Raw genomic sequence first — 27087 nt, 5'->3', positions numbered from 1 at the left:
TTTTTTTTAAATGCAATCCATGATCAGCTGAGAGAAAAACGTAAAAACTCACATTCAACACTTTAATGTCTAAAATGGACATTTGTGTTGTTTACAGTGTGTCATGTAAACAAGGGGAGTGAGATGAGGGCGGGTGGAGAGGAGGTGTGACACCCCCCTCTCCGATCAACTATCAGATGGTCGCGTTTCCTCACCGGTCAGGACCGCAGACACCCCTCTGCTGCTGCTGCTGCTGCTGCTGCTGCTGGGATCCACGGAGAATCCACGGAGGATGACGCGGACCCGTGTTCAGTCCCCACGGTCTGTGTCCGGACCTTCACTCTAGGTAAGGGAATAACCAGCAGGCGGGACGCGGAGCGGGACCAACATCACGCACACTGTGGAGGTTTCCGAAGAGCGCAGTTGGACGCTGGACGCGAATTCAATGTCAAACAGTCTTTTAATGTTTTTAAATAGAAAACTATGCGTGGAATTATTTTAATTCCACATTAATGGAGATGCTTCGCTGAGTGTGTTCTGATCGACCAGCCATAACTTTCTGAGCATGTAAAGCAGTGGTGTGACTGGAGCATTTAACGCGTCCCAGTCGAATCTAAACACTCCAGTTTGGTGCTGGAGTCATTTAGATCACAAAGAATGGAATCTTTCTTTTTTTTTCCCAATCCACAGTGATATGTTAAAACAGCTTTCCTACAGCACAAATTATGAGACGCAAGCTTTAACGTCATATGTGTGAAACACTGCAGTGTGTTTGAGTTGAGCACTGCTCCACATCGTTTGTCTGTGTGTGTGTGTGTGTGTGTGTGTGTGTGTGTGTGTGTGTGTGTGTGTGTGTGTGTGTGTGTGTGTGTGTGTGTGTGTGTGTGTGTGTGTGTGTGTGTTAGTGTGTGTTAGTGTGTGTTTTAGTGGGAAATGAATCAGAATTGACTTTCATACTGTTAACACCGTGCAGCTGCAAAGTGAATATCCTTAATCTCTGCTGTTGCTTAATAATCAGAGGGCTGTCAGTTAAAAAATAAAACGTATCAATGTTGCCCTACGGATATCTATCACTGGTTAACCTTAACTATCAATAAAAATTGTTGCTTTATTTGTGTCTGCTGAGGAGAAGTTTGCTTTTACATTATATATAAATATAATCGTACGCTGTCGCATTGACAGTAATAATGAAATAGCCTCTCTTTGTGCCAGTAGGGCAATTTATAGTATTGGGGTACTGTATCCCCGTGATGCTTCATGTCTATAAATACCTCTGCAGAAGCCTTCCAGTTTTAATGCATCAAAACATTAAGTCCTGTTCACTTTGATATAATCTGCATTACCTCAAACAAAGCATCACAGCTGTTGTTTGAATCCAGCGTGAGAGGCACTGATTTGTTAATCGCTGTCCTTACAGCTCTGTGACCTTCAGAAGTTATCCAGACGGCTGTGGTTTGTCATCCTGACACCATGAGGGGGTCACTGTGGATGTCCCCCCATGCCAGTGGAGCCGTGTTCAGGAGACGCTGTTTCATCTCAGTTCTACCCCTGGCTTTTTTACTTCAGGCAATTAGAGTCAATTCACAATTTCTGGGAAGCCCTCTGAACTGCCAGAAGACTTGTGTGTGTGCCAGTAACATCATCAGCTGTTCCAGGATGAATCTGACCAATGTACCAACTGCTCTTCCTCAATATACCGCTGTCCTGGACCTGAGCTACAACGCCATCACCAGGCTACGTGCTGAGTGGACCCCAGTCAAACTCAGTAGACTCCACAGCCTGCTGCTCAGCCACAACGGCCTCAACTTCCTCTCCTCTGAAGCGTTCGTGTACGTGACGAGGATTCGTTACCTGGACCTTTCCTCCAACGGCCTCCGTCAACTCGACGAGAACATTTTTGAGCCATTGGAACACCTGGAGGTGCTGCTGCTTTACAACAACAACATCTCTCAGATAGATCGTTCTGCATTCTCCGGCCTCTTCAGCCTCCAGAGGCTCTACCTGAGTCAGAACCAGATCTCACGCTTCCCGTTGGAGCTGGTAAGGGAGAGGAGTCGCTTGGAAACCCTCACACTGCTGGATGTGTCTTCCAACAGAATCAAAAGCCTGCCTCTCCATGAGCTTCAGGCTTTGCCAGCGTGGATCAAGAATGGCCTGTACTTCCATAACAACCCGCTGCCCTGCAGCTGTGAGCTGTATAATGTGGTGGCCTGGTGGCACCTCAAGGAGCTCAGCTCTGTCGTTGACTTTCGGCTCAGCCACACCTGTCTGTTACCAGGACCACAAAAACACAAACTCACAATAACTGATCTGAACGAGGTCTATCTGAACTGTAGTGAGGTCAGAATTATGGATGAGGAAGCCTATCTGGAACAGTTCCTGGTCCTGGACTGTGACACCAGACAGAATGGGATGATGAAGAGCTGGTCGCTGCCGGGAGAAGTCCCATTGTCTCCAGCACACAAGACCGCCGTGATGCGTCATGACGGCAGCCTCCAGATCGGGCCACTGAAGGTCGAGGACTCTGGAATCTACACATGCTACGCCACCAGCGACTCTTTCAATGAAACACTTTATGCGACTGTAGTGGTGTTTAATTCCACCATGAGTAGTGGGCTGGATAACCTGAAGACAGCTTACACCACCCTTGTAGCGTGTGTGGTCAGTATTGTGATGGTTCTTGTCTACCTCTATCTCACACCCTGCCGCTGTGCTTGCTGTCCAGGTCAGGAAAAGGACAACCCTGGGGACAGCCTTCACTCTTCAACTGTTAGTATCTCACATGATGAAGCAGGACCAGAAAGAGTGGAAGGCACAGGGTTCCCCTACAGACATGTGGCGTTCCTGGAACCCAAGGACCAGCAGGAGCAGAACGGGAGGCTGAATCAAATAGGTAACGAAGCCAAGGAGTGGCATGGGGACAAGGGGGAGAGAAGGAGGTCTGACACGGGTTCTGTCAGCTCTGTGTGCTCTGATACCCCCATGATGGTGTAAAGGTTCGGCTCACAGCACACAAGGTAAGATCGTGATGGCTCAAACAGTTTGACTGCTCCACGGAGGTTTGCTTGCTGTCAGTGTGTGTAATATTCAGAAATTAGCATTTTTCAAACCAAATATAGCTTTTGTTGGCTAACACCACCGGTGCTACTGATGTAGAAGCTATCCTCTAAAATAATAGTCAGTGTAATGTCTTGTTAGAAAAAACTACAAACACCCCACAAATGATTCTAGTAATTACATTGAAATGTGTTTAAATCATCTGTGACCTGAAATATCGAAATCGATAAAGGCATTTTTGTAAGTGTCCTACATGAATGATATTATATTATTTCTCACTAGAATTGTATTCTCTTAATGGTCTGAAAATGTTCAATGGTGTCTCTTAGACCATAAATTACTGGCAAGCCCTCCTAGAATTTACCAAAGCAGGTAAGAAAACAACAACTTGAAAATATATCATGGGAAAAATAGTACAGATTATATATATATATATTTATATATATATATATATATATATATATATATATATATATATATATATATATATATATATATATATATATATATATATATATATATAAAAGATATTTAGGTTTTTGTGTTGGGGATCACACAACTACATGGTACAGATATTTTAAAGATTAGTTCAGTTTATTTGAAAGGGGACAATACAACTTCATAAAACACCTGATTCACATGGTTAAAAAAGCTAAAATTAGCCAGAAGGCTAGTTTTCATCTGTAGTCCCCTAAAGATGCTGGAAATAAGTTGATGCTTTTAATAAGAGCTAATTATTATGCAGAGCTTGCAGAGCTGACTGATCATCACTGCAAGAAATGTTCATGTACGTGCTCTGTTTTACATTCCTGTTTGGTTTGGTCTACCTGTGCAGGACATGATACTGTGTAAATTACTCTTATGCAATTTTATCAATTTATGTTACTTTAGTTTTGAATGTGATTTCAATCTCAATAATTTTGGAATTTGTAAATATTTATTATGCTAAAATATCTTTAAACCTTATATGCAGGACTACTTGTTACGGTTTACTATTTACTGTATTTGGATTCAGTGTAGTTTAAAAGATGATAACTATCAATATTTCATATAAACCAGACAGAGGCAGATATTCATATTACACTGACCATACACACCACAGCTGTTGTGTGAAACTGAGATCTAGTTCTTTACACCAACACAAATCTAAAATGATTAATAAAACATTTACCAATGCATATTATGTTAATACTAATGAGATATATTAGTACAGTATCTTCAGATGCTAATTCAAAGATCAAAACCATTTACCCCTTGATTGTAACATATTTAATATGCATTTGTGCCTTTTTGAAGTGGAGGTTTTTGTTGTTATTGTTGTTTGTCTTTTTAAAGAGCATCATGTAGCATCATCAGGGATATTTACTGACAGCTGCTCCACTGCAACCAGGACTTTATTGGTACATCAACATCACCTGTGGGATCTGCAGAGATATGGTTTTTGATTTGAAAGACTAAACATGTTAATGAGATGAAGCTCATTTACATGTCGAGCAAACATCCACAACTCAACATGCCACCTACCATATCATTTTTATTGCTACTTTATTTTCCTAACTGTTTTACTATATGTAATCATTTAATGACTCAGGCAGACCGCAGCTGAACTCCTTTGTCATGAAACCTTGACATGATCACTGTGTTCTACCCCAAACTATGGGCTACAGGATGTCTGTTCTGTTATGTGTCAGCATATAATATCTATTTTGGGGAAAAAACATGCTTAGTAAAATCTTCTGCTCTGTCAGCGTATATAATGTCCCTGTTAGAGAACATACGGTTGACAGAACAATGCTGATATTTTCGCTCTTTGTCACTTTTGGTGAGACATTGTCCTTGCATATGACCTTTCTGCAGACATTTTACTTTTCTTTGATCTCATTTAATAAAACTCATACAGATCATTTCTTCCTTTTTGCTCTTTATGTTTTATTCATCTTGAACTCTAAACAATGTGATTTTATGCCAACACTCTGCCCTCTCTCAGTTCTGCCGCTGTGTCTCCTGATATCAGATGCCCCGCTGACAGATTGACTCTCAGCATTAGTTTTTCAGTCTAAATTTTTCATAAAGCACAATTGTTCAGAAAGTACATTATAATAACATTTCTAGTTAAGACAGAATGCATGACAGTTTTAAACCAACCATAGACCTAATTTATTTTTACAGCTATAAGGATGTGAAATGTATGATTCTAACCAGTAACATGAAGATGATTCTGTCACTTAAATCATATGGGAAATATTACCCAGTGGACACTGAGAGTCATCATCCACTGATGTCACTGCCTGGTCCTGAACAGAGCAGCTAATGCCATCCGCCTGGCCAACAGCGTAAACACAGTCAGAAATAGCAGCTTGTAATGCAACCGATACACAGGTTGTCTGGCACAGCCGAAATGTTCATGTGAATGTTGAAGTTTTCAAACACAACCAATTTTTTAGTTATTTAGCTAAAATATTTCAAAAGTTATTTTAGAGACTCAAAATCTTAACACAAATTATGTCACCAGTATCTGATCTAGACATGTAGATTCATAACAGGAGATACAGATGATGTGTTCACAAATTCACACATAGGTTTTGGCTTTAAGGAGTGGTTGTCACAGAACGGCATGAGATGACACCATTACAGATAATAGTAATGAATTAAATTTTCTTAGCTTTAAAATCATTTTGTTCAGGTTTCTCTTTTAAAAAAAACACAAAGAACAATTAAACTGAAAAAGCCAGCTCCAGATGTAGCGATGCACAGCTTTATTAAATGTCTCACATTCTGAATGTTGTTGACTTACATGTGAATAAAGGAGCAAACTTATGTTGAGCTCGTTCCGCATTTGTCTTGTCGAGGTTTATTATAACAAATACTGAATGAAATGATGACAAATAACCTGCTAATTGAACAAATAATATTGTCATTGATATTTTTGTGTTTAAAACTGCTATAACTTTCTTTTCAATATATGCAATCTTATATAAGGACCTATTATGTTTGCCTAGCCCCTGTGTCACATCTTGTTTCTTATCGTCTCCTTCCAATACGGTGACTCAGATTGAATGTTGTCTGTTATATTCCTGTAAAGTGAATCTGTAGTTACATTTAAAAATAAAGATAAATGACCAATTTGACTTTCTAGAAATATATTGTGTTGCTACCTGATACCACTGTAATGTCTGTATGATAACTATAGGATTACAATATGCTTATAGTAGCATGAAGCCTGGAAACAGTCTGACTGTCAGAACACATGAAAACTCCCATACATCACTTCTAAATCTCGCAAAAAGTTTATATCTCCTTTGTTTGTTTTGGGCAACATGACAGCAGCTCATAAAATATAGTCAGAAAACTCCTGCAAAACCACAGCGCATCTGTTTTCCGGCAGAATCTGTTGGCACAGCCATCCCACCTTTAGGCTAAGCTACCACAATCAGTGAATTGATATTTAACACACAGATGTGAAAGAACAGAGGATAAACTCCTGACATTTCTTGAAATTTTACTTTTGATTGCGGAGGTGCAGTTGTGACTTAGCTGACGTAATGATGACCTGATCCTGACATTTGTTTATGCTGCAATCAGCCTTCAGCCAACTCTACTGTGGAATTGTGCTGGGTGGATTTTCTGTGGAACACTGATGACACAGCTTTGCTTACTTGAGGGTGAAATTAAGGACCACACAGTCACTGGAGTGGAGCAGCAATCTTTCACCCAGCGATTTGTATTTATTGCACCTGTTCCTCACACTTACTTTCTTCTGCCAACATTTGGTGTTGCAGGATTTTGCTTTCACCCTTATTTGGCTTGTTGACTACTCAACCTCTCAGCAGAGTGAGCACTCTGGTTTGTACTCACTCCCCTCTACTTTTGTGCTACAGTGGTTTTAAAGATGAGTTCTTACACGTGTTGTGTAGTAGTAACGATGACATTAATCATTACGTGAACCTGCTACATCACGTTCTCATATGATAATTTGGTAAATGTGTGCAAAATTATCTCACGGGGTGGTTTTTGTTCAGAAATCGGTCTATTTTTGTGACAGACACTGCAGTATGAAACTTCACCTGCCCCTCTGCAGCCCCGCTGCAGGATGAATGATTGAAGAGGTCTGCAGGGATGTTCATACCCCCTTTTTCACGAACTACTGTATAATGTTACCATGTTTACCCACATGACATGCGACACCAACCTATTGAAGGGGACTAAATTCGCCATTTGGAAAATACAACAACAGGGTAGAATTCAGAGTCAAACAGAATCTCCTTATCAAAATGTTCAGTGCAGTGTGTTCATAGGAAGTGTGTGGTGGGTTTCTCATGGCTCATCTGTGAGTGGATGCACATGTTTAAATGGAAGAGCTGAATGATGCATCCCCACTGGATATTAAATCACAGATTATATTTAGAACAAATGTAGCAGCCTGAAGGAAATCTCAGATCACTGAACATCACACAGATGGCACTAATGTAAGCTGGCGCCTGTTGTCTGAATGACTGGCAGTTGTTTCTGTGGTTTGGAGACTGAATTCTAAGTACGATGACTCATCCTCTCCTCAGGCCCCTACCAGTAGAATTACATGAATGGTAAAGTGACTGGATGTGCAGTTTAACGGGTCCTGCGCCATCTAGTGGCGACAGAACCACTGATCCATACTGAGAAACCCTTATATACAGTAGATGCTACAACCTGGAATGGCTAATCAAGGGCATTTTAAAACAATAACAATAACTTGGCCCTAAGGTCTAAAATGTGTTGTTTTTCTTACTTACATAATGTCTGAAAAAGGCCTATCGAGTTTTATTCTAACTATGTGGAGGCTGTTGACACAGTAACTCCCATTTGGGTCTCCCTCCTGTCAGCATTGAACGTCTTTGCCAAATTTGGCAGGTATAAATAGTGGACTTGTCCATAGTTCAACTGTCTGTGTGTGATATATAACATTTAAAGACTATAAACTCATGATCTGAAAATGTTATTCTTATATTATCTGATCCCCGGAAAACACCTCAAAATTCTTCCTGTTTTCTTCCAAACTCTAAAATTCTGTGTTGACATGGATCGATCACCTAATTCCTGAGGTCGTGTGATGGCCTGATGTATTTGCAGGTTCTCTCAAACTAAACTACCACCCTTTTTGCATTAAACAAAACATGGGGTTGTGATTATCATGCACTAGACCTGCAGAGGGGGGGTTGGCTCCTACACTGCCGGCCCCTGTTACCTACATACAATATTTGCCTGCGCTCGACCTGGTTTGTATTGTGGTCTTTGTGGATAGTGTGTTTCATGGGAGTTTTCCAAGGATCCCAGGGCTGACCTCAGGTAAACATATTCTGTTCTAATGAGGCCAAAGATCTGTCGCTACACAAAGAGATCACACATGTTAAGATGCAACATCAAGTTTTAGGGTTTTTATCTTCTATATTGTAACTGTGCTTCTCCCTCCGTTAGTTCACGCAATCATAACAAAGACCATAGATCAAAGCACAAGCTGTATTATTATTATCACACCCACACCTACATGACCAATTTACCTAAACTCAAGCTGCCTGTTTTTGGTGGTGGGAGGAAGCCAGAGAACCCAGAGAGAATCCATGTAGACATGGGGGGAACATGCAAACTCCACGCAGAAATGTTAGTTAGGTACTTTCCATCACTGATCAGTTGGTCATCAATGAAACAATATTTAATCATCTTTCCAGTGTCATGTTGCTTATCCACAAAACTGATATAAAATAGGAGACAAGGTTTCAAAATCAACATTTCATTTATCTTTGCTCTATTTTCACTCTTCTCCTGTAAATCATATTCCAATGAGATAATCTCCTCACACACGAGAAACACTGTATGGTTTCTGCCTGAGCTCATCTTTTGCTCTGAGCAGGTTAATACGGTTCTGTCCACCTCTGCCCCCTACAGGACTAACAGTATCAGATCCAGGGCCATCACATGCCCAGCATTTCAAAGTACTGTACTCACATATTCACTGAAACAGACTGAATATAATAATAAAAAAAAGACTCGATGTCAAAACTTTTGGAGAGTAGCTTTATTTAAAAACATATAAAATTCAATTTACGTCACTAAAAAATAGTAAAAACATGAAAAGTTAAAAGTGAAGTTGTACTCACCAAGCCATAGCCTCTCTGGACTGTGAGCGTCTTGAATCCAACTCCTCGGTAACTCGCTCCTAACTTAACTCATGTTCTCTCTAATATTATACTAAAGGATGATGAAGTGTACTCACTCTCAGGTCGGAGATCCTCGTGTGGAAACCTGAAAAGCTCAACATTACAGTTATGACCCTGTAAGACTTAAAAAAACAATTAGGAATGAAAATTGGTCAGTTAGCATTACATACCAGTTCTTAGTTTAGCCCCACATATCAGGCTGCCATATTTAAATGGTCTCCACATTTTGTCCAATTTTGGTCCTTGACTGACAATTATGAAAAACCAAAACTTATCAGTCTAATGCTCATCTGTGTTATCAGTAATAAACGGATGATTTCAAGTTATGTCAGGGATGAATGTAGTTTTTTAAAATATGCCATACTGGAGGATAATAAAGGTATTTTTGAGAACCATATCTACACATCACTGTCACACAATCCGGTGCATCAGCATTTAAGTGACATTTTCCTGACTTCCTGTTATCTCTGATCACGACAGACCTGCAGTTTCTTCAACCAAGGCTAAAGCACAAGTAACCTCCTCACACATCACTAACTTTTCTTGTTCTATCCAAAAACACTCAGCCTTGATTCAACATTTGATCCTGTTACTGATCTGTTGTGCTGCTTTCATTTTCCCAGAGGTGTTACTACTTCATTATTAAATAACTAGTGATGACCAGACAATTGAATTTATGCTTTTGGGATACTGTATGTGTAGTTTTCTAACCATATTTTAAATTTGGTACAGTATGGTCATAAACATTTGAATACATCTCAAAGTCATTACATCCTGACCATCCCAATACTTAACCTGTGGACCAGGACCAGGGGCATCCAGGGTTAGGCCGTTACACTTCAAGGGAAATCCTGAATCCCACCGACAGTATCCTCTGGATGTCAATGGAAGGCACAAATGTCCACGTGGTTCAGAGCAACACCATCCTGATGACACACATCGTGTAGCAGATTCTGACTGGATAGCAGGAATTCTTCAGATTGCTATCATAGGCAGGTTCACAGAATCATCTTTAAGTGTATAAATCAGATTTCAAGTCTAAAACTTCTAGGCACAGGTGCTTTTCTTGCCTCTGGCGTTTCCTTTCCATTTTACAGCCAACAGATGCTGTCTCAATCTCTTCGACACAGGATGAAACTGTTCTAAAGAAGTCTGACCCTAGCACAGTAAACCTCCATCAAGACTCCATTGCAAGAAGAATAAGGGACTACGTGTGCAAACGCTGCTCCCCTTCTCCAGCTGCTGCAGGTGCTGAATCAGTACTGCTGGGGTGAGATGAGACAGATGACCAGGGCAGCCTTCAAATGCCGCTGCTTCTCCGCTGACAACCTGCCGCAGTTCAGAAGACCACTTGTGATGAAATAGACGAGCACAGCTGATGCTCCACGCCTCCAGCCTGACAGACCAGGGGCAACCGAGGAGTATGCCTCATGTCCCAGCTGCAGTTTTCTAGTAAAGCCAAATTTCAATTTAAATGAAGTTCAAAGAGATCATCTGACAAAAGATCAGCAAAACAAAACCGGATAGGAGAGGATGGCTTCCCTTGATTCACACTTCCTCTTCTCCTTCCTGCTGGGTATGCTCCTACTGTCAAAGCGCTAAAGCCTTTAGAGTTTGATAGACAATTCCAAGCACAGAAAAGGTCACAAAAGTTGTCTTCCAAGGCACTTGTGTTTCCCACGAAAGAGTATCTTTATTGAGACAAAATCAAGTGTGTTTCACACTTCTGTGACAGGTCTAAGTCTCAGGCCCATGAGCACTGATGTTTTCCCTTTCTGTCTCAAGTCAATTTCTCCATTTGACACAGAATTTAAAGCAAAGCATGAAAAACACAACAGTCCCTGAAAGGTGTCTAAGGCCACAGTGGAGTGGCCCTCCTCCAACACATTTAGAGGATTCGGTCACATTCCACTGATGGCAGAGTGTTACTTTCAACCTATTGACATGTGACCAGTTGTTTAGGTACTTATGGTAAGAAATGGAGCAGAAGAGAAGTGACAATCCCTCACTCAACCACAATGTCAATTAAAAAAACCACATAAAAAGGATGAACACCGGGATTAAATTACACCATTCAAAACGGAGGATTTAACTTTTCACTGGTTTAGCCTGTCAGATACTATTCAACTCTTGGCAACAACATTTACATCTGAAAAGATAACACTGATGGTTAAAACTTCTCAGATACGTAGATTTGTTGCTTTTCAGGGGTCTAGTATCGTATGTAGGACAGAAAATGTTTTGGCTTGTGACTGTTGAAGAACCATAAGAAAATTAAAACATTAACATAGAAAAAAAATGCTGTTTAACTATTTTCTATAATTTTATAGACCAAAAAATTATTTGACAAAATATTGTAGAATCATGAATGATGAAAATAATCAAACATAAAAATTAGCAAACAAGATGAAGCAGTTCAATTCCTAACCTTGGAAAACAGAAGGACTTGAAAACCTTCTCAGTCTCACATCATTTCAACATAAATGCTTTGGAAGGTTTCACCATTGAACTCTATTATAATTCCAGTAAATTATAAAAGTTTGCCGCTGGTCTCTCCACTCCTAAATGCTGTACCAGTGATGTGAAACAAAAGGAATAACTGCATCCATTTCATATTGTAATGTGACATAGACTCAAATGCAGCTCAGAGGGCAGCACTGACACACATATAATTCATGGTACCCTTACGTCTTACATGTATCTTAACATTTCCAAAAAATAATAGGACAAAAGAAACCATTTTGCCAGTTAGTTCTAAGTTCCCAAACCCGATAAGTTAGAGAAGTGGTCACAAGCAAAGTCGGAATTGGGAAATACTCAAAATGTTACCTGGTCAGCCGTTGGTGATGCAGATGCAGGTCTAAAAAGCGCCAAATAATGAGCCTTAGAGCAAATAGACGCATTTCTTTTATCATGAGAAAATTTCTATTTACATGACCTGGCTCTAATTCTTACTGTACTTACTGTATAAACATAGAACTGCAAACATGTTGAAATCGAACAATTCAATCTATGCAGACCTGATAAATGCTGTTTGGGCTCTCAAATTCTACTTTGTTTGAAGAAAGGGAACAAATAAAAGGACATAAAGGAAGGGAACTCTTCAAGCAATGTATGTTAATCTGATAACTAAATAACCTTCAAGAGTTTGAGAATGAAGCTAGCTGCTACTCTGCTTTGTCACCATTACTTCTTGTTTGTACAACTCACATTTGAACAGTTCAAGAGTGTAAAACAGACATTTACAATTTTCTTTTTTTTTTTCTTTCTTTTTTCATGATGCTCCTCTAATGATGACCATCAACATGTAGTCATCCTCTGATTTGGTAAAGGCTTTCGCAGACGCATCCAAGAACTGCTGTGAGAACTCACATGGGGGGAAAGCGTGAAGGACTCCTCCGTGGTCCTTGTCACGGCTGCCCCCCACTGGGAGGATGATGATGCCGGCCGCCTCCTTTTGCTTCAGATAGGACACCAGGTTCTTCAGTGGCCTTTCATTGGGGTTGCTGGTGTCCTGGACGGCTTCAGACTTCCCAGGAACAGCCAGGAGGATAGAGCATCCGCTGGAACCAGCCGCCTTGATACGCCGGGACACCTCATCCAGCATGGCCTTGTCCAGACGAAGGCGCTGGTTGATCTTTAGCTGGGTCACCTGATCTCCTGTGCTGCCCTTCACCAACAGGCTGGTCGCCACCGCCATGTCCCCCTCCAGCAGGTGCAGTGACGTGGGAAAGCTGCAGTTCTTCAGCAGGAGGTCACCCTGCCAGGCCTGACTAAGCTTCTGACCTCCAGCTACCACCTTAGACGGCTGGCCAGACTTCAAGGAAGCAGAGGAGTCACGCCCCAACTGCTCCTCCTTTCTCACTGGGCTTTTAGAGGAGTCACTGACTTTGCGCTTGTGGTCTTTCTCAGAGGAGGACTCCGGCCGTGCCGGGCTGAGTGTTTTTCTTCTCTTGTCTCCAAAGCCAGTGGCTCTGATGGGAGAATTTCCATCAGAGCGAGGCATGCGTTCAGGGTCGCTGTAGCGTCCCCCATCCCGACTGCAACCCCCTGGGCTGCGTTCTAAGGAGTTGCCGTGACGCCGTGGACCATAGTCACTTATGTCAGGTGAGTGATTGAGCGGGTGGCCATCATCCAAACGTCTCCTTTTACGACTTAGATTCCGACTTTGTAACTCCTGCTCGACAGACCAGGCCTCTCGAGAAGGCCTCTCCAGGCGCTCTATGGGATCGAAAGCTGCCCCTCGCATCCTCTCATGGACACCAAGACCAGACCATCCCACACCGGGGTACATGTCCCTGTCTCTGAAGTGAGCAGGAAGAGGTGGGGACCTGTCTCTCCCTCTCACTGCATCAGTAAGGCGATGGGCGAAGGGTTCATGAACCAAGTCGTAATGTGGCAAAGGGAGAGGGAGCTGCATGTACGGCTGCTGCTGGTGGTAACGGTGTTCTGTTTCTGCAAAGTCCACCCTAAGTCTCCTGTCAGGACCACCAAGGGGAAAGCCTCTCATGTGAGAACATGCAGCTTGAGCAGCATCCAAACTTTCATACTGTATATAAGCCCATGATTCACCTTTCCTGTAGTCTATAGTCCTGATGGTGCCAAAGCGGTCAAACTCCTTGGCCAGTGCAGCAAGGGAAACCCAGTGTCCGAGGCCGCCCACCCACAGCCTGGTCGTAGGTGTGGGTTTACCATAGCCGATTTTAATTGGGCTGTGACCCATGATTTTCCCTGACATCGCCAATTTGGCACGATGAGCCATGTCAAGATTCTCAAACTTCATGAAACCATAGGTGTTGGTCTGGCCTCGCGCTGGCCGCTTTATGTCCACCTCTGTTATCAACCCAAACCTATTAAAAGCCCTCCTCAGGTCACTTTCTGTCAGACCAACGTCCAGATTGCCAAGAAATAACGTCCTGTTTGCCCTGTGTTCATTCTCGGGGCTTATCAGGTCCTCGTCACGATAAACAGCACATTCAGGTATAAATGGGGGTCTATTTCTGGTGTCATAAATAGAAAACTCTCTTTCCAGATCTCTTAGTTGTGGTGGTGGGGGATGGAGCGGCAGGCGGCCAGTGGTCATCTGCTGCAGCCGGTAGTCTCTGAATCCCCCACCGGTGGGAGACAGAGCTCTCTGTGCGTGGAGGTGCCTCTGTCCCGCGGGGAAACCGTCCTTGGAACCAGGGGAGCGGCTGCTGCGCCTGTTGGAGGCGACCGCCTCGATCTTCAGCGGCTGGTCGTACAACACCAGCTTGCCGCGCGCGTGCTTGGCCGCGCGGGCGTCATCCGGCCTCCTGAAGTTGACGAACGCCACCCGCTCGTCGCTCTCTCGGGCGATTTTCACACTGACGTCTCCAAATCTTTTAAACTCGTGAAAAAGTCCATCTTCTATCTCCTCGTCGTTCAGCTGGGAGCCCAGGTCACTTATTTTCAGAGTCCTGTACTCACTTTCGGGGTTCGCTGGAGGCCGCGCGTCGCCGCGCGAACCGGACCGGGACGCTTCGGCGGTGATGTCCGCGCTGACACACGGCTTGTTCGCTCCGTAGTCGTAACCGCTCCCGGCCCGACTGGATGTATAATGTCCGTCTGAATCCCTCATGTCTCTTTTCTCGGTGTATATACTTCTCCTCGGGGCGGAACCGTCGCCAACGTTTTTCCCAGCCACGGACAGGGTTCCGGTCTTCTTGACACTCGGGTTGCTTCCGCCGCGGTCTCTGCTGTCTTCGGCCGCTCGAGAGCGTTTCTTCAATGGCGACCGGTCTTTTCCCTTCATTTCCTATAAACGGTAACTGCGGTCCACAGACACGAACCAACGGAGATGTTCTATCTGTATACGTCTCTTTCAGTCTTCCGGAGTCTAGCGAGATATACACGTTTAATCGGCTTGTTCCACAACTCTTACTCAAGCTACACAGCCGCCATGTTGTACTACTAGACGAATTTACAACACTTTAAAGAATGTCCCGCCTACTTCTCTGTAGAAGAAGTTGATTGGCCTCTCCTCGTGTCACTCATATAAACCGGAAGTCTATTAGCCTATCAGCAATAAGGTTGCGACTCTGTTCTGGGGTCAGACTCCTGGAGGCATGTTCCGTAATTGTTTCTAAGACAAGGATCGTTACTGAGCGTTACTGACTACGGAAGCTATAAGAGCTCGTTGAGACTCATGAGAACCTCTATGACCGAATTGTGTTAATCGTGTCCTTTTGATGACTTTGATGTAGAAAAAGTATTAACAAAGTGAGGCACCGCTTGAATAGTATTAAGCAAAACAACTCCTGATTAGTCACTTGAGCACAGGAAGAGGGGAGGAACACAGGAGCCACACCAGCTGCTTGATAAGGATGCAGCTGAGACATATCTTTGATAAAGAATTATGGGAATTGGTAAAACACACTTCTTTCTGATGTGCTTTCTGCAGAAAAACACCTCAATCTCATGTATAAAAGAAGAGAGTAAATTCCTATTCTTTGTACTTACTGATACACTTGCTTTTTGCCGTGATCACCGTGTAACTGCCGAAAGCTTTCATAATAAATTTTGACACCTCCTCATCACGATGAGGAGACATCAGTAAAGTGAATTTAATCTTTAATATTTTTGGTTAATATTTGTACTAAAAAATTCAACAGGCTCTTATGAGCAAATGTAACAAATATTTTCTGCTTGTTTTTTTTTTTAACACAACATGAAGTCGCGTTGAAATACTGTACCTGTCATTTTTCAGGATTGACCATGTTTCTCCACTAGGGGGCAGAGAGGTTCTTCGTAGATGAAACAATGCAGTCAGACTGCAACATCCCATGACACCCCTGAATTCAACATCATACCCTGACAAACACATTTTTGCGCCTCTGGCGCATTTGATTATATCTCATCAAGTTTCAGAGATGTGTATCTTACAGTGCACCGTCGTTCCTCGCAGTTCATGCTTTTGAGGAACCACACACAATTAACAAATTCCGCGATAGAGCGACAAATTATTCATCTTATAATTTACGGTAATTTAAACATTAATGAACCCTCCCCATATTGATATTAAACCACCTTCAATCTGTATTACCTTTTCCCACACTCTTATCGACTGTTGAAAGCACTTTTGTGTCTAACGAAGGTCCAATTTAGCCAAAACAGGGCACAAGCCACCGTCTTTTTGTGCAGAGGGTTGTGTCAGGAAGGGCATCCGACGTAAAACTTTTGCTAAATCAAACATGCGAATCAAATCTATGACTTCCATACCGAATCGGTCGAGGCCCGGGTTAACAAGGACTGCCATCGGTGCTGTTCACCTACAGGGTGCCGTTGGAAACTGGACTACTGTTGGTCGAAAAAGGAGAGGAGGAAAGTGTGTTCGTAGGAAGAGAAAGAAGAGGAACACCAAGGGTACAGGACTGAGAATAGGGACGTTGAATGTGACAGGAAGGGGTAGAGAGTTGGTTGACATGATGCAGAGGAGGAAGGTAGACATACTGTGTGTCTAGGAGACCAGGTGGAAAGGTAGCAAGGTTAAAAGTTTAGGAGCAGGGCTCAAGTTGTTCTATCATGGTGTAGATAGGAAGAGAAATGGAGTAGGAGTTATCTCGAAGGGAGAGTTTGTTAGAAATGTCCTGGAGGTGAAAAGAGTGTCAGATAGAGTGATGAGTCTGATGCTAGAAATCGAAGGTGTGATGTTCAATGTTGTTAGCGGGTATGTTCCACAGGTAGGATGTGAGCTGGAGGGGAAGGAGAAAATCTGGTTGGACTTTGATGAAGTGATGCAGAGCATACCTAGAAGTGAGAGAGTTGTCATTGGTGCAGACTTCAATGGACATGTTGGTGCAGGAAACAGGTGATAAGGAGGTGATGGACAGGTTTGGTATCCAGGAGAGGAACACAGAAGGACAGATGGTGGTTGACTTTGCAAAAAGAATGGAAATAGCTATAGTGTGTACTTTCTTCCAGAAGAGGCAGGAACATAGACTGACTTGTAAGAGTGGAGGTAGGAGCACACAGGTAGACTACATCTTGTGTAGACTGTGTAATCTGAAGGAGATCAGTGACTGCAAAGTAGTGATATGTGAGAGTACAGTGTGCCCTTGCACGATCGCGCATCAACGATTGCAACTCCACCTCATCGCAAATTTTTGGTTAACAGTCATGTTATACCGTACACGCATTCTATTGGCTGATGGCATCCGGAAGTACACTCGTTCTATCAGTCTTGGATTTTTGTGAGTATGGTTTCATGCCAAAAAAGACTATTACAGATGCAGTATTTTCTTTGAGGATGTTGATAGAGAAGTACAGAAAAGGCCAGAGGGAGCTGCATTGTGTTTTTGTAGATCTGGACAAAGCTTATGACAGGGTGCCCAGAGAGGAACTGTGGTATTGTATGAGGAAGTCTGGAGTGGCAGAGAAGTATTTTAGATCGGTGCAGGACATGTAGGAGGACTGTAAGACAGTGGTGAGGTGTGCTGTAGGTGTGACAGCGGAGTTCAAGGTGGAGGTGGAACTGCATCAGGGATCAGCTCTGAGCCCCTTCTTGTTCGCTATGGTATTGGACAGGCTGACAGACGAGGTTAGACATGAATCTCCATGGACTATGATGTTTGCAGATGACATTGTGATTTGTAGTGAGAGCAGGGAACAGATGGGGTAGAAGCTAGAGAGGTGGAGGTTTGTCCTGGAAAGGAGAGGAAAAAAGGTTAGTCACAGTAAGACAGAGTACATGTGTGTGAATGAGAGGGACCCAAGTGGAAGAGTGAGGTTACAGGGAGTAGATATAAAGAAGGTGAAGGATTTTAAACACTTGGGGTCAACAGTCCAGAGCAATGGAGAGTGTTGAAAAGAAGTGAAGAAGCGTGTACAGGTAGGATGGAACGCGTGGAGAAAAGTGTCAGTGTGATGTGTGACAGAAGAGTTTCAGCTAAAATGGAAGGTGTACAAAACTGTGGTGAGACCAGCGATGTTGTTTGGTCTAGAGACAGTGTCACTGAGGAAAAGACAGGAGACAGAGCTGGAGGTAGCACAGATGAAGATGCTGAGGTTCTCTTTGAGAGTGACCAGGATGGATAGGATCAGGAACGAGTACATCAGAGGGACAGCACACATTAGAGGTTTTGGAGACAAAGTCAGAGAGGCCAGACTGAGATGGTTTGGACATGTCCAGAGGATAGATAGTGAATATATTGGTAGAAGGATGCTGAGTTTTGAACTGCCAGGCAGGAGGCCTAGAGGAAGACCAAAGAGGAGGTTTATGGATGTATTGAAAGAGGACATGAAGGTAGTTGGTGTGAGAGAAGAGGATGCAGAAGACAGGGTTAGATGGAGGCAACTGATTTGCTGTGGCACCCCGTGAAGGCAAAATTCGAAAGTAGAAAAAGAAGTGTGTCACGGAAATCCGAGATTCACAGAAAGTAGCGCACTTCCGGATGCCGTCAGCCAATACAATGTGCGTACGGTGTCATGTGACTGACTTCCAAAAATCCACAATGAGTACAAAAGTTGAAATTTGACCTTGACCTAGTTTTCTCAAGGTCAAGGTCATTATCTCATTTTCTTATTCCTTTTGCCGCTCGAGTAATGTACTTTTTCTGTCATCTTTCTATCTGAAATGGTTGTAAAGATATTTGGTGGATGAACAGATAGATAGACGGATGGGTAGAGGGACAAACACACTACCACTGACAATTACAATACATCACCACTTCCTGGGATGTAACAAGGAGGTGACCCACATAACACCTGATGCCGGGGGGGATCCACCCTTAACATGCGCAGTTCCGCCTCGGCGGATCACTGCTTTCGGGGAGGCGCACAGGAAACAGAGCGGTTGCGGGCAGCGCACCGTCATACGGCGGGTTCGGTACGGAGGCCGGGTGGATCCGCTAAGCTGATGCCTTGCGAATCTGCATGTCTCAGTCGTTTCAGGGACTAGCACAGGAGCCGAGCTGGTTGCGTGCAGCGTCACCGGGCAGTTGCCGTTGCGTGCAGTGTTGTGGTTTACACACAAGGTGGTGCACTACCGACTTCCTCATCGAAGGAACACAGGTAATTTAGGGAAGGTGCTGTTGATAAGCAGCAGGTGTGTGTTGATCGTATGCGTGAAAATTATCCCACATAGCACACACTGGGGCAGATCTGCCCTTAAAATGGGCAGTTCCGCCTCGGCGGCTCACTCATTCGGGGAAGCGCACAGGAAACGGCCCGGTTGCGGGCAGCACACCGTCATACAGCGGACTCGGTACGGATGCCAGGCGGATCCGCAGAGCGGATGCCCCTACCAAGATAGCACCTGATACCGATGATGATGAGCTGATCGATGATGAGCTCCAACACACCTGATCCTCATTCAAACGATCAGGTGTATTGGAGCAGGGAGACGTCGTCACAGGGTGTGCCCCTGTGACGACAACCGGCTATTTTCTGACGTACAATGGCTCTACGTCGAAGAGGCGTTTATGCTTGACAGTTATAAAGTTTATAAATGTATTATTCATTCACGTTCCTCACCCAAGACGCCGACGCCAGTTCTGTGTCGGACGGGGACATGCAGGGGTTCCGTGATTTGTCAATACATTACAAGCCTGGATGACCACATTACGTACGCACCTTTCTCCCCCACAGACTTCGGATGAGGATGATGCTGAACAAGGTACATTCTGTAAGTATATGACACTCAAATATATCTAATATGTACTTTTGTCTTACTGGCAAAATTATATTCATCATAGATGTTGAGCATAAGTATGTGACGCTCTTATTTTAGTACTTCCTGTTGTGAACGGAAGTAGTTCTGTTGTATGTGTATGTAAATGTGATGGGCTTGACAGGTCTAGTGCGGCATGATTACTGTGCGAGTGTTCAGGTGACGTAGCAGATACATGTCCAATAAAGAAAATATATACTCTGCTCCGTTTATTATTCCTCATGCGCAAGTTGGATATCATAACGATAAAGGCCACCTGTTTCGTTGTTTTCGAAATGTTCAATTATGGTAAATTAGGCTTGCTAACGGTACAGAGCTAGCATCAACGTTAGCTTAAGAGATTCTCAAACTTATTAAGGTAACTAGCTTAAGTTAACTTTGAAATTTTGGAAGATGTTTTTATGTCTGGGAGGTGGGGAGAACTGAACATTAGCTACATGCGTTGTTCAGCGAGTTGAATTCAGTCCTGAAGGACCACATTAGAATAAATTCAGTTCAGGGGCGTGTGGAGCTGTCATGTCAGGATGAGTAAAAGAATTGTAGAAGTCATCCATGAGTTTAGACCAATTTGCAGGTGCATTGATGGTGAGTGTGTTGGTATTGGCTTGTGGCGGGAGGAGTGGCACTATGGGTGTGTCTTCAGAAATTAATAATTAATGCCACTCACCTGAACCCTTTGGACGTACGGTAATGTGAATGCATTTGACATTTTGGTGATCTGTATTATTGTCTCTATTTTAAGGGCACTCATATATGACTAAGTGTCAATTGGTGTGCAGCGATACAATGTTTAGCCCGCGCTGCAGCGGCTGTTTCGTCATTTGGTCATTCATCAGCTGCAACAAGAGAGAATTTGAATAACATGTTTTCAGCGTTTACACTGAGTTAAACCAACAAGTATCTGGTCTGGCCATAGATTTAAATTCCCTCTTCAAACATGAGATTTGCTGAGTTTTGTCAACAATGCAAATGGGGGCTAATGTCAGGCAGCAAAATGTCACTTGATAAGCCAATGGTTATACACATCTTTTTAAAACATTACAACTGGTGTCCGAGTTCATGGAATTTTGTATGAAAATTTGTGTGATTTCAGATGCTGTAAAAGAGACACAGCTGTGTTGGGACTGAAGGAGACTTAATCAGACCTACGGTTTGCTGGTTCAACCTCGCAGCTGACAGGGGGAACTCCAGAGGCGTCCTGGTACTTCAGATGAGGACCCACCAGTTCAAAGTTAAAGCAATATTGTCATGTTTGGTTTTCATGTCTTCCTATCATGATTATCAATCATATTCTTTTGTAATTGATTTCCCAGAGACGTGCCAGTAAAATGCTTTGGATACAATTCATGGATGCGTTTCATTTTTCCATTTACAGTGTTAATAAGGGCAGACAGGTTAAGGGAAGTATTCAAGCTTTTTCAGAACAATGTTGATGTTGGATATTTCTGTTGCTAGTAATGACCAAATGAGCCATTTTGAATAAAGGATGTGGGCCAGATGATTCGCTTCATGAACGGTTCCGGACCAGGGCATCACCAGGTCAACCTCTTCATGAATGGTCCCGGACTGGGTCCGCACCGGGTCAGCCACATCATGAACGGGTCTGCACCCGATCTGGTTTGGGTCTGTGGACCTTGCCCACTCCGGGTCCGTCGCGTTGTGCAAGTGGACTCCGTTCTGGGCCTGGTTCACAGATCCGTGATGGAGCCAGTGGTGGATCTGTGGCGGTTCCGGGGCGGAGTGAAAAGGCTATCTGGGGAAGCATTAGTTTACTGCTGTGTGATCTACTGAGATACATCTCCATTCTGATTCCTATCTGTTTGCTCAGTGACTGTGAATGAAACTGTTCACAAACATCCAGTCATTGTCCCGTCTCTCATTTCAACATTAAAAGTCTATTTCTTCATTCTAGACTTTCATATTTTCATGTGAACTTAGTGATATTCCTTAAAACTAAAAATACACTAGTGATAAAATACTATTTTCCCAGAGTATCCCATAATTCTAGAAAATAATAACCAGCATATATATATATATATATATATATATATATATAGTATGTATATTATTGTTGTTGTTGTTATTATTCATCCATCCATTTTCTTGAAGACGACATGACTGCAATCATCTTGTCTCAACCACTTTAGTGTCTCGAAGGTCACAGGTGTTGCTGGCGCTTATCCCAGTTGGCTACTGGCGAGAGGCAGGGTACACCCCAAATGCATGGCTAGCACATTGAAGGGCCACACAAAAGACGAACAACTACTCATGCACAAATTCATCCTACGACAGTTAAGACTGACCAATTCCCCTAAACTGCATGTTTTAGGTGATGGGAGGAAGTCAAAGAACCTGGAGAAAACCCACACAGACACAGGGAGAACATACGAAACACAAAGAAATTAATCGAACCTGTAAGCTACTGCTGACATTTTCAGCTTCATTTAATTATAAATCCTTCATTAAACATTGTAGTTTCGAGTGAAGTCATTCATTTTCAGTCTCTCCATCATTTTGAATCAGTTTTTTTCTGTTTAACCTACATTCATACATGACTGAAAACAATAATGATGAAACCTTCTTTCATAGACTATTTTAAAAGGATTGTCCCTGAAATGGGACAGAAGCTTTGCCCTCAACCCTCAGAGAGTGACTGGCCCCTCTTTGAGCGACCATCTGGTGAAGTTCCTCTTTATGCTCTCACATGACCAGGAAGGCACTCTGCCACAAAATGGGATTAAAAGTCCATCTATAATAAAAAAACAGCATCAGGGGGGGAATTTGTCCCTGTTTTAAATCTCTTTCCAATATCCAGGTCAGTTGTTTTTCCTTCTCAAATGGAGCAACCAAGCATTCCCCAGGCAGTGAAGTATGTCATCGCAAATGTGTTTTAAATAGAATGCTGGAAAATGTATTGAAAAGAATTATCGTTTTTGTTTTTAAAGCCTTGTTTAAAGGAGTGCAAAGGAGAAAAATGAAGAGGGGTCTGGGTTTGTATCCCACCCTGGGCCCATCTGTGTCTTCCTGTGTGCCCTTGCGCTATATCTTCCCCAAATGTCAAAAAGCAGGTGATACAGATAAATTGGAGATTCCAGGTTGCCTGCTGATGTGAATGTGACCATGAATGGTTGTTTGTCTTTGTATGTGTCAGTAGCCCATCTCCTGTCCAATGGCAGCTGATATACACTCCAAACTCCTGGATTCAGGGATTCAGTGACATATGAAGCCTAGATATACTACAACTTTTGTCAATGAGCTGCAGCGTGTCCAAAAACATCACCTCCCAGTTTCTCGGAATACTTGCAAAACAAAAATGCATACAGTGATGCATTGTGGGAAAGCCAGAGGTGTTAAAATACTATGAGTATTCAAAGTAGTACCTAGAAACAGTTGCATGTGTTTTCACATTTGAAATAAAACAAAAGAAGCATGAATCAAACCTCGCTGTTAATTTAATCATCTGGAATTAAGGGCTGAAGTTCCCAAACAGTTTTGTGTGATTTTTTTCATAATGCAACTTTGTGAAAAAATTATCTTTCCTGAGAAAACAGAAAATTGGAATTCAAACTTTAAACTTTAGTTTGCATTATCAATTTATTCGGTTTCATGCACAGATAGGAAAAGCATAGACATCCATTGTTTATCTCATCCATTCACATCTGTCAACAGTGATCACAATCACCTCCTTTGAGCAGGAATTACTGCGTAAATGTAATTACATTTATTCAAGTGCTTCTAGTGAGAGTGATGGACTAGATAAGCAATGCCACACAGCCCAGTGCAGGCTGAGGCTTTTTTTAGGAGGTGAGAGTGACCCAGACAGTGGAAAACACATGGGGAGGAACAGGTGAGGGGGGGCTGGAGATGGGGAGAAAAGGGATGGGGAGGGAGGAAAATAAATGAGGCAGGAGTGAAGGAAAAGTACTGGGTGGATGTGATGGTGCTGATGCAGAATGCATGAATGCACGTGAGTGGAAGTGGGTGTGGGATAGAACAAAGAGAGCGGATGCTGCAAAGTGTCAGAGGAGAAGATGTGAAGTCAGAGGCGACTGAAGGTGAACAGCGGCAAGGAAGAGAAATATATTTTGAAAAGCTGCTGACGTCAGACACCAAAGACCACAAGATAAAACCTAAATCCCGGAAAAGGAAAGATTCCAGGGAGAAAGTCCTTGTAGACATAGAAATTCTAATCCTGACTGGAAATATTATTAAGTAGCTTTGCTGGTACTATGTTCAAGTTTATGAGATCTTTAGTCTGACTTGTCATTACCATCATCTCACAGAAAAACTCAACATTGTATATTTATGAGTGAATGCTTGGGGTGGATTTTACATTCCCATCAGCTCTGCACTTTGTAGTAACAATTATGAAGGATGACCAATACAGATGTATGGTTTTTTTTACACATTTTGATAGATAATACTGATGGAATTATGTAATTTTATATTTTTTAATCATAAAAAGGAATTCAAAACCTGTGGTTTACATACTGTACATTCAAGAAAAAAAGAGGTTAAAATATGACGGCAAAGACAAATAATTTAATATTCTGTAGCAGTAATCTTTAAAACTTGCTGCTTTTTTATCATAAGTTTTTTACTTGTCACTTCATCATTCTACACAGCCTAACTGAGCTGCTAGCATCGCTGTGTTTTTAAAAAAAACTACAAACACTGCAGTTTATTACAGTGGGATGGAAATTTTAAAACGACAAGACGTATGTATAGCAAAACCAGTTTTTAGCAAAAAAGAGCACGGGTTAAGTGAAGGCAGAACATTGCTTAAGCTCCTCCAGCCTAGATGGGCCGATTCAGTCATTTGCTAATCAGTGAGGGCAGCAGGGTTTGCGGTCCCACGGGTCTGTAGGGCTGCTGCTGCAGTCCAATGAACTTCTAACATGGCATAAGTTATCACCAACAGACACACTGCTGTGTCTTTAGCAGACTGTCTGCAGCACTGCCTCAGTCCAAAGCAGGTCTGTATGTTTTTGTGGAAGAGCGACTTTACAACTTTATTGTTGTGCTACTTGATTTAAATCTATGTTTTAGAATTCCTTTTTGTCAGACTTTATCCTCTTGTAGCCTGCTTTTGTTATCGATGAGGAAAGTTCAGAGACCATAGACCAAACCACGGGAAGAAAATATTGAGGTCATCCTTCTGTGAATTTAAAATCAATTTAGTTACACTTTAACTTCAACTTGAACAAAAAGAAGATTATCAAGGCACTAATGCAGAAAGGAGGGTGCACAGAATAAAAGAGTCTGTCATATGATCCTGAGGTTGCCACAGCAACTGCTCCCAGTCATCAGCTTGAAGAAAGTCCTTCAAAAGCCTCACTGAGCAAAGGACCAAATGTAGGAATAAGACTGGCAGCTCAGAGCCATAGTTTGAAACTGTCTCTACATACTGAAAAACATCACTTCTACATTAAATGAGATATGAGCTGTAATCCACATGTAGTAGTATAGTAGTACTACTACTAGTAGTAGTAATACAGTAGTAGTAGTCGTAGCAGTAGTATATTCTGTTAAAAGTTTACTTAGTTTTGAATAAAATTACTTGGTCAGAGACTGCAACATCCCACGACACCCCTGAACTGAAAATTTTACCTTGACCTGCTGTCATAGGTCAGGGTCATTTAATAGAGGAGCCATGATCCAACATGTAAGTGGTGCATTCTATTTGTCATTCTGCTGTCATACATTTTCAGATATTAAACAACAACCAATACAGTCAGAGACTGCAACATCCCTGAATTCAAAATTTTATCCTGACCTACTTGTGCTCTGACCTACTGTCAGATCTATGGTCTTACTCACACTGGCCTTCTCCCTCATCTTTCTATCTTATCCAGTTCCTGAGTGTACAAAAGTTAAAATTTGACCTTGACCTAGTTTTCTCAAGGTTAAGGTCATCATCTCATTTTCATCCCCTTTGCCGCCCAAGTACAGTAATGTGCTTTTTGTTTCATCTTTCTTCTAGAACGATTGTGAAGATATTTGGTGGACTAACGGACGGACGGACGGACGAACACACAAACACTGACAATTACATCACCGCTTCGCGGGATGTAATTACATTTATCATCCTTGTCAAGGTGTGTCATTAATTTTTAATTATTTCCTGTTTACTGTTCATTACTTTAGTATTTAGTATTTAAGTATTAGTGGTTTAGTGGAGATGTGTGGCAGCCGTTACCCAGGAGACAGAACTGTTTTCCTCTTACTGGGGGTGTTGTTGGTTTGATGTCCAGTCCTTGCTGTCAACATGCTCCATCACGTGTGAGTGTGTGCGTGTGTGTGTGTGTGTGTGTGTGTGTGTGTGTGTGTGTGTGTGTGTGTGTGTGTGTGTGTGTATGTGTGTGTATGTGTGTATATGTGTGTGTGTGTGAATGTCCATTTATCCTGGTGAGCAGGCAGCGGTTTGCTTTACATGGTGGCCTCTGTGTGTTCACTGGTAAACGCTGGTCTGTGCTATACAGTATGTCTGCGTATATAGCCCTTTTGCTTTTTCAGTAGTTTTATTACAGTAATTCTTCAATTATAATTAAATACAGTTTTTATGGTAAACCCAAATACATTCTATGTACGGTAAATGTATAGTATTTTAATATAATATGATTGTGAACAGTATTAAAATACAGTTGTGACACCTGAGAAATTGATGTTTGTTTTTTCTGCTGATTTTGTTCTGGCTATTTACGTTTGTTAATGGTTGAATTAAGAACATCAAAAGCTGATAAGGCATGAATACAAGTTAATTTTAAACGATAGGGGGTATAAACGACACTATCTAAATGTACAGATAAACTGAAGCGTTTTTCCAATCCCGTGGTTGTATGTGTGGCTTCTGGAATGAATAATGTCCATCCTAACACACATTCACCGTCCCGACAGGCCGGTTTTGGGTTTTTTTTTTAATCAATTCACAAAGGAGTGACGAAATCTGCGTCACACACTCACGTCCTCAGGTAGGAATGGGTAACCTTGACAGATGCAGACACATTTACCCTTATTTTCCTGTCCCTCATCCCACGTTCCGTTCACGGTGTTAGTGAAAATCGGACCCCCCCCCCAAGTAACGCGCGTCAGGTAGTGAGTAATTAGCGACGCGTCGTGCGTCACGGTGCGCCCCGGACGCTCCGGGTGTGGGCAGAGCGGCATGTGATCCTC

General features: G+C 42.6%; 1 protein-coding gene and 1 pseudogene across 1 annotated transcript; one reads left to right on the top strand and one right to left on the bottom strand.

Moving 5' to 3' along the window:
• LOC137595862 (amphoterin-induced protein 1-like) lies at positions 1-3444 on the top strand. Its single transcript, XM_068316216.1, has 2 exons — positions 1-325; positions 1397-3444. The coding sequence occupies exon 2, from the start codon at positions 1450-1452 to the stop codon at positions 2971-2973; it is 1524 nt and encodes a 507-aa protein (XP_068172317.1). The 5' UTR covers positions 1-325; positions 1397-1449; the 3' UTR covers positions 2974-3444.
• A 5621-nt stretch (positions 3445-9065) lies between these two features.
• Positions 9066-15610, bottom strand: LOC137595581 (RNA-binding protein 15 pseudogene; annotated as a pseudogene).
• Positions 15611-27087: the final 11477 nt, after the last annotated feature.

This window comes from Antennarius striatus, chromosome 5 (genome assembly GCF_040054535.1).
Source record: "Antennarius striatus isolate MH-2024 chromosome 5, ASM4005453v1, whole genome shotgun sequence".
In the NCBI taxonomy this organism is placed as follows: Eukaryota; Metazoa; Chordata; class Actinopteri; order Lophiiformes; family Antennariidae; genus Antennarius; species Antennarius striatus.
Note: the sequence above shows the minus strand (reverse complement) of the source record. Positions and strands in the feature narration are given on the sequence as shown.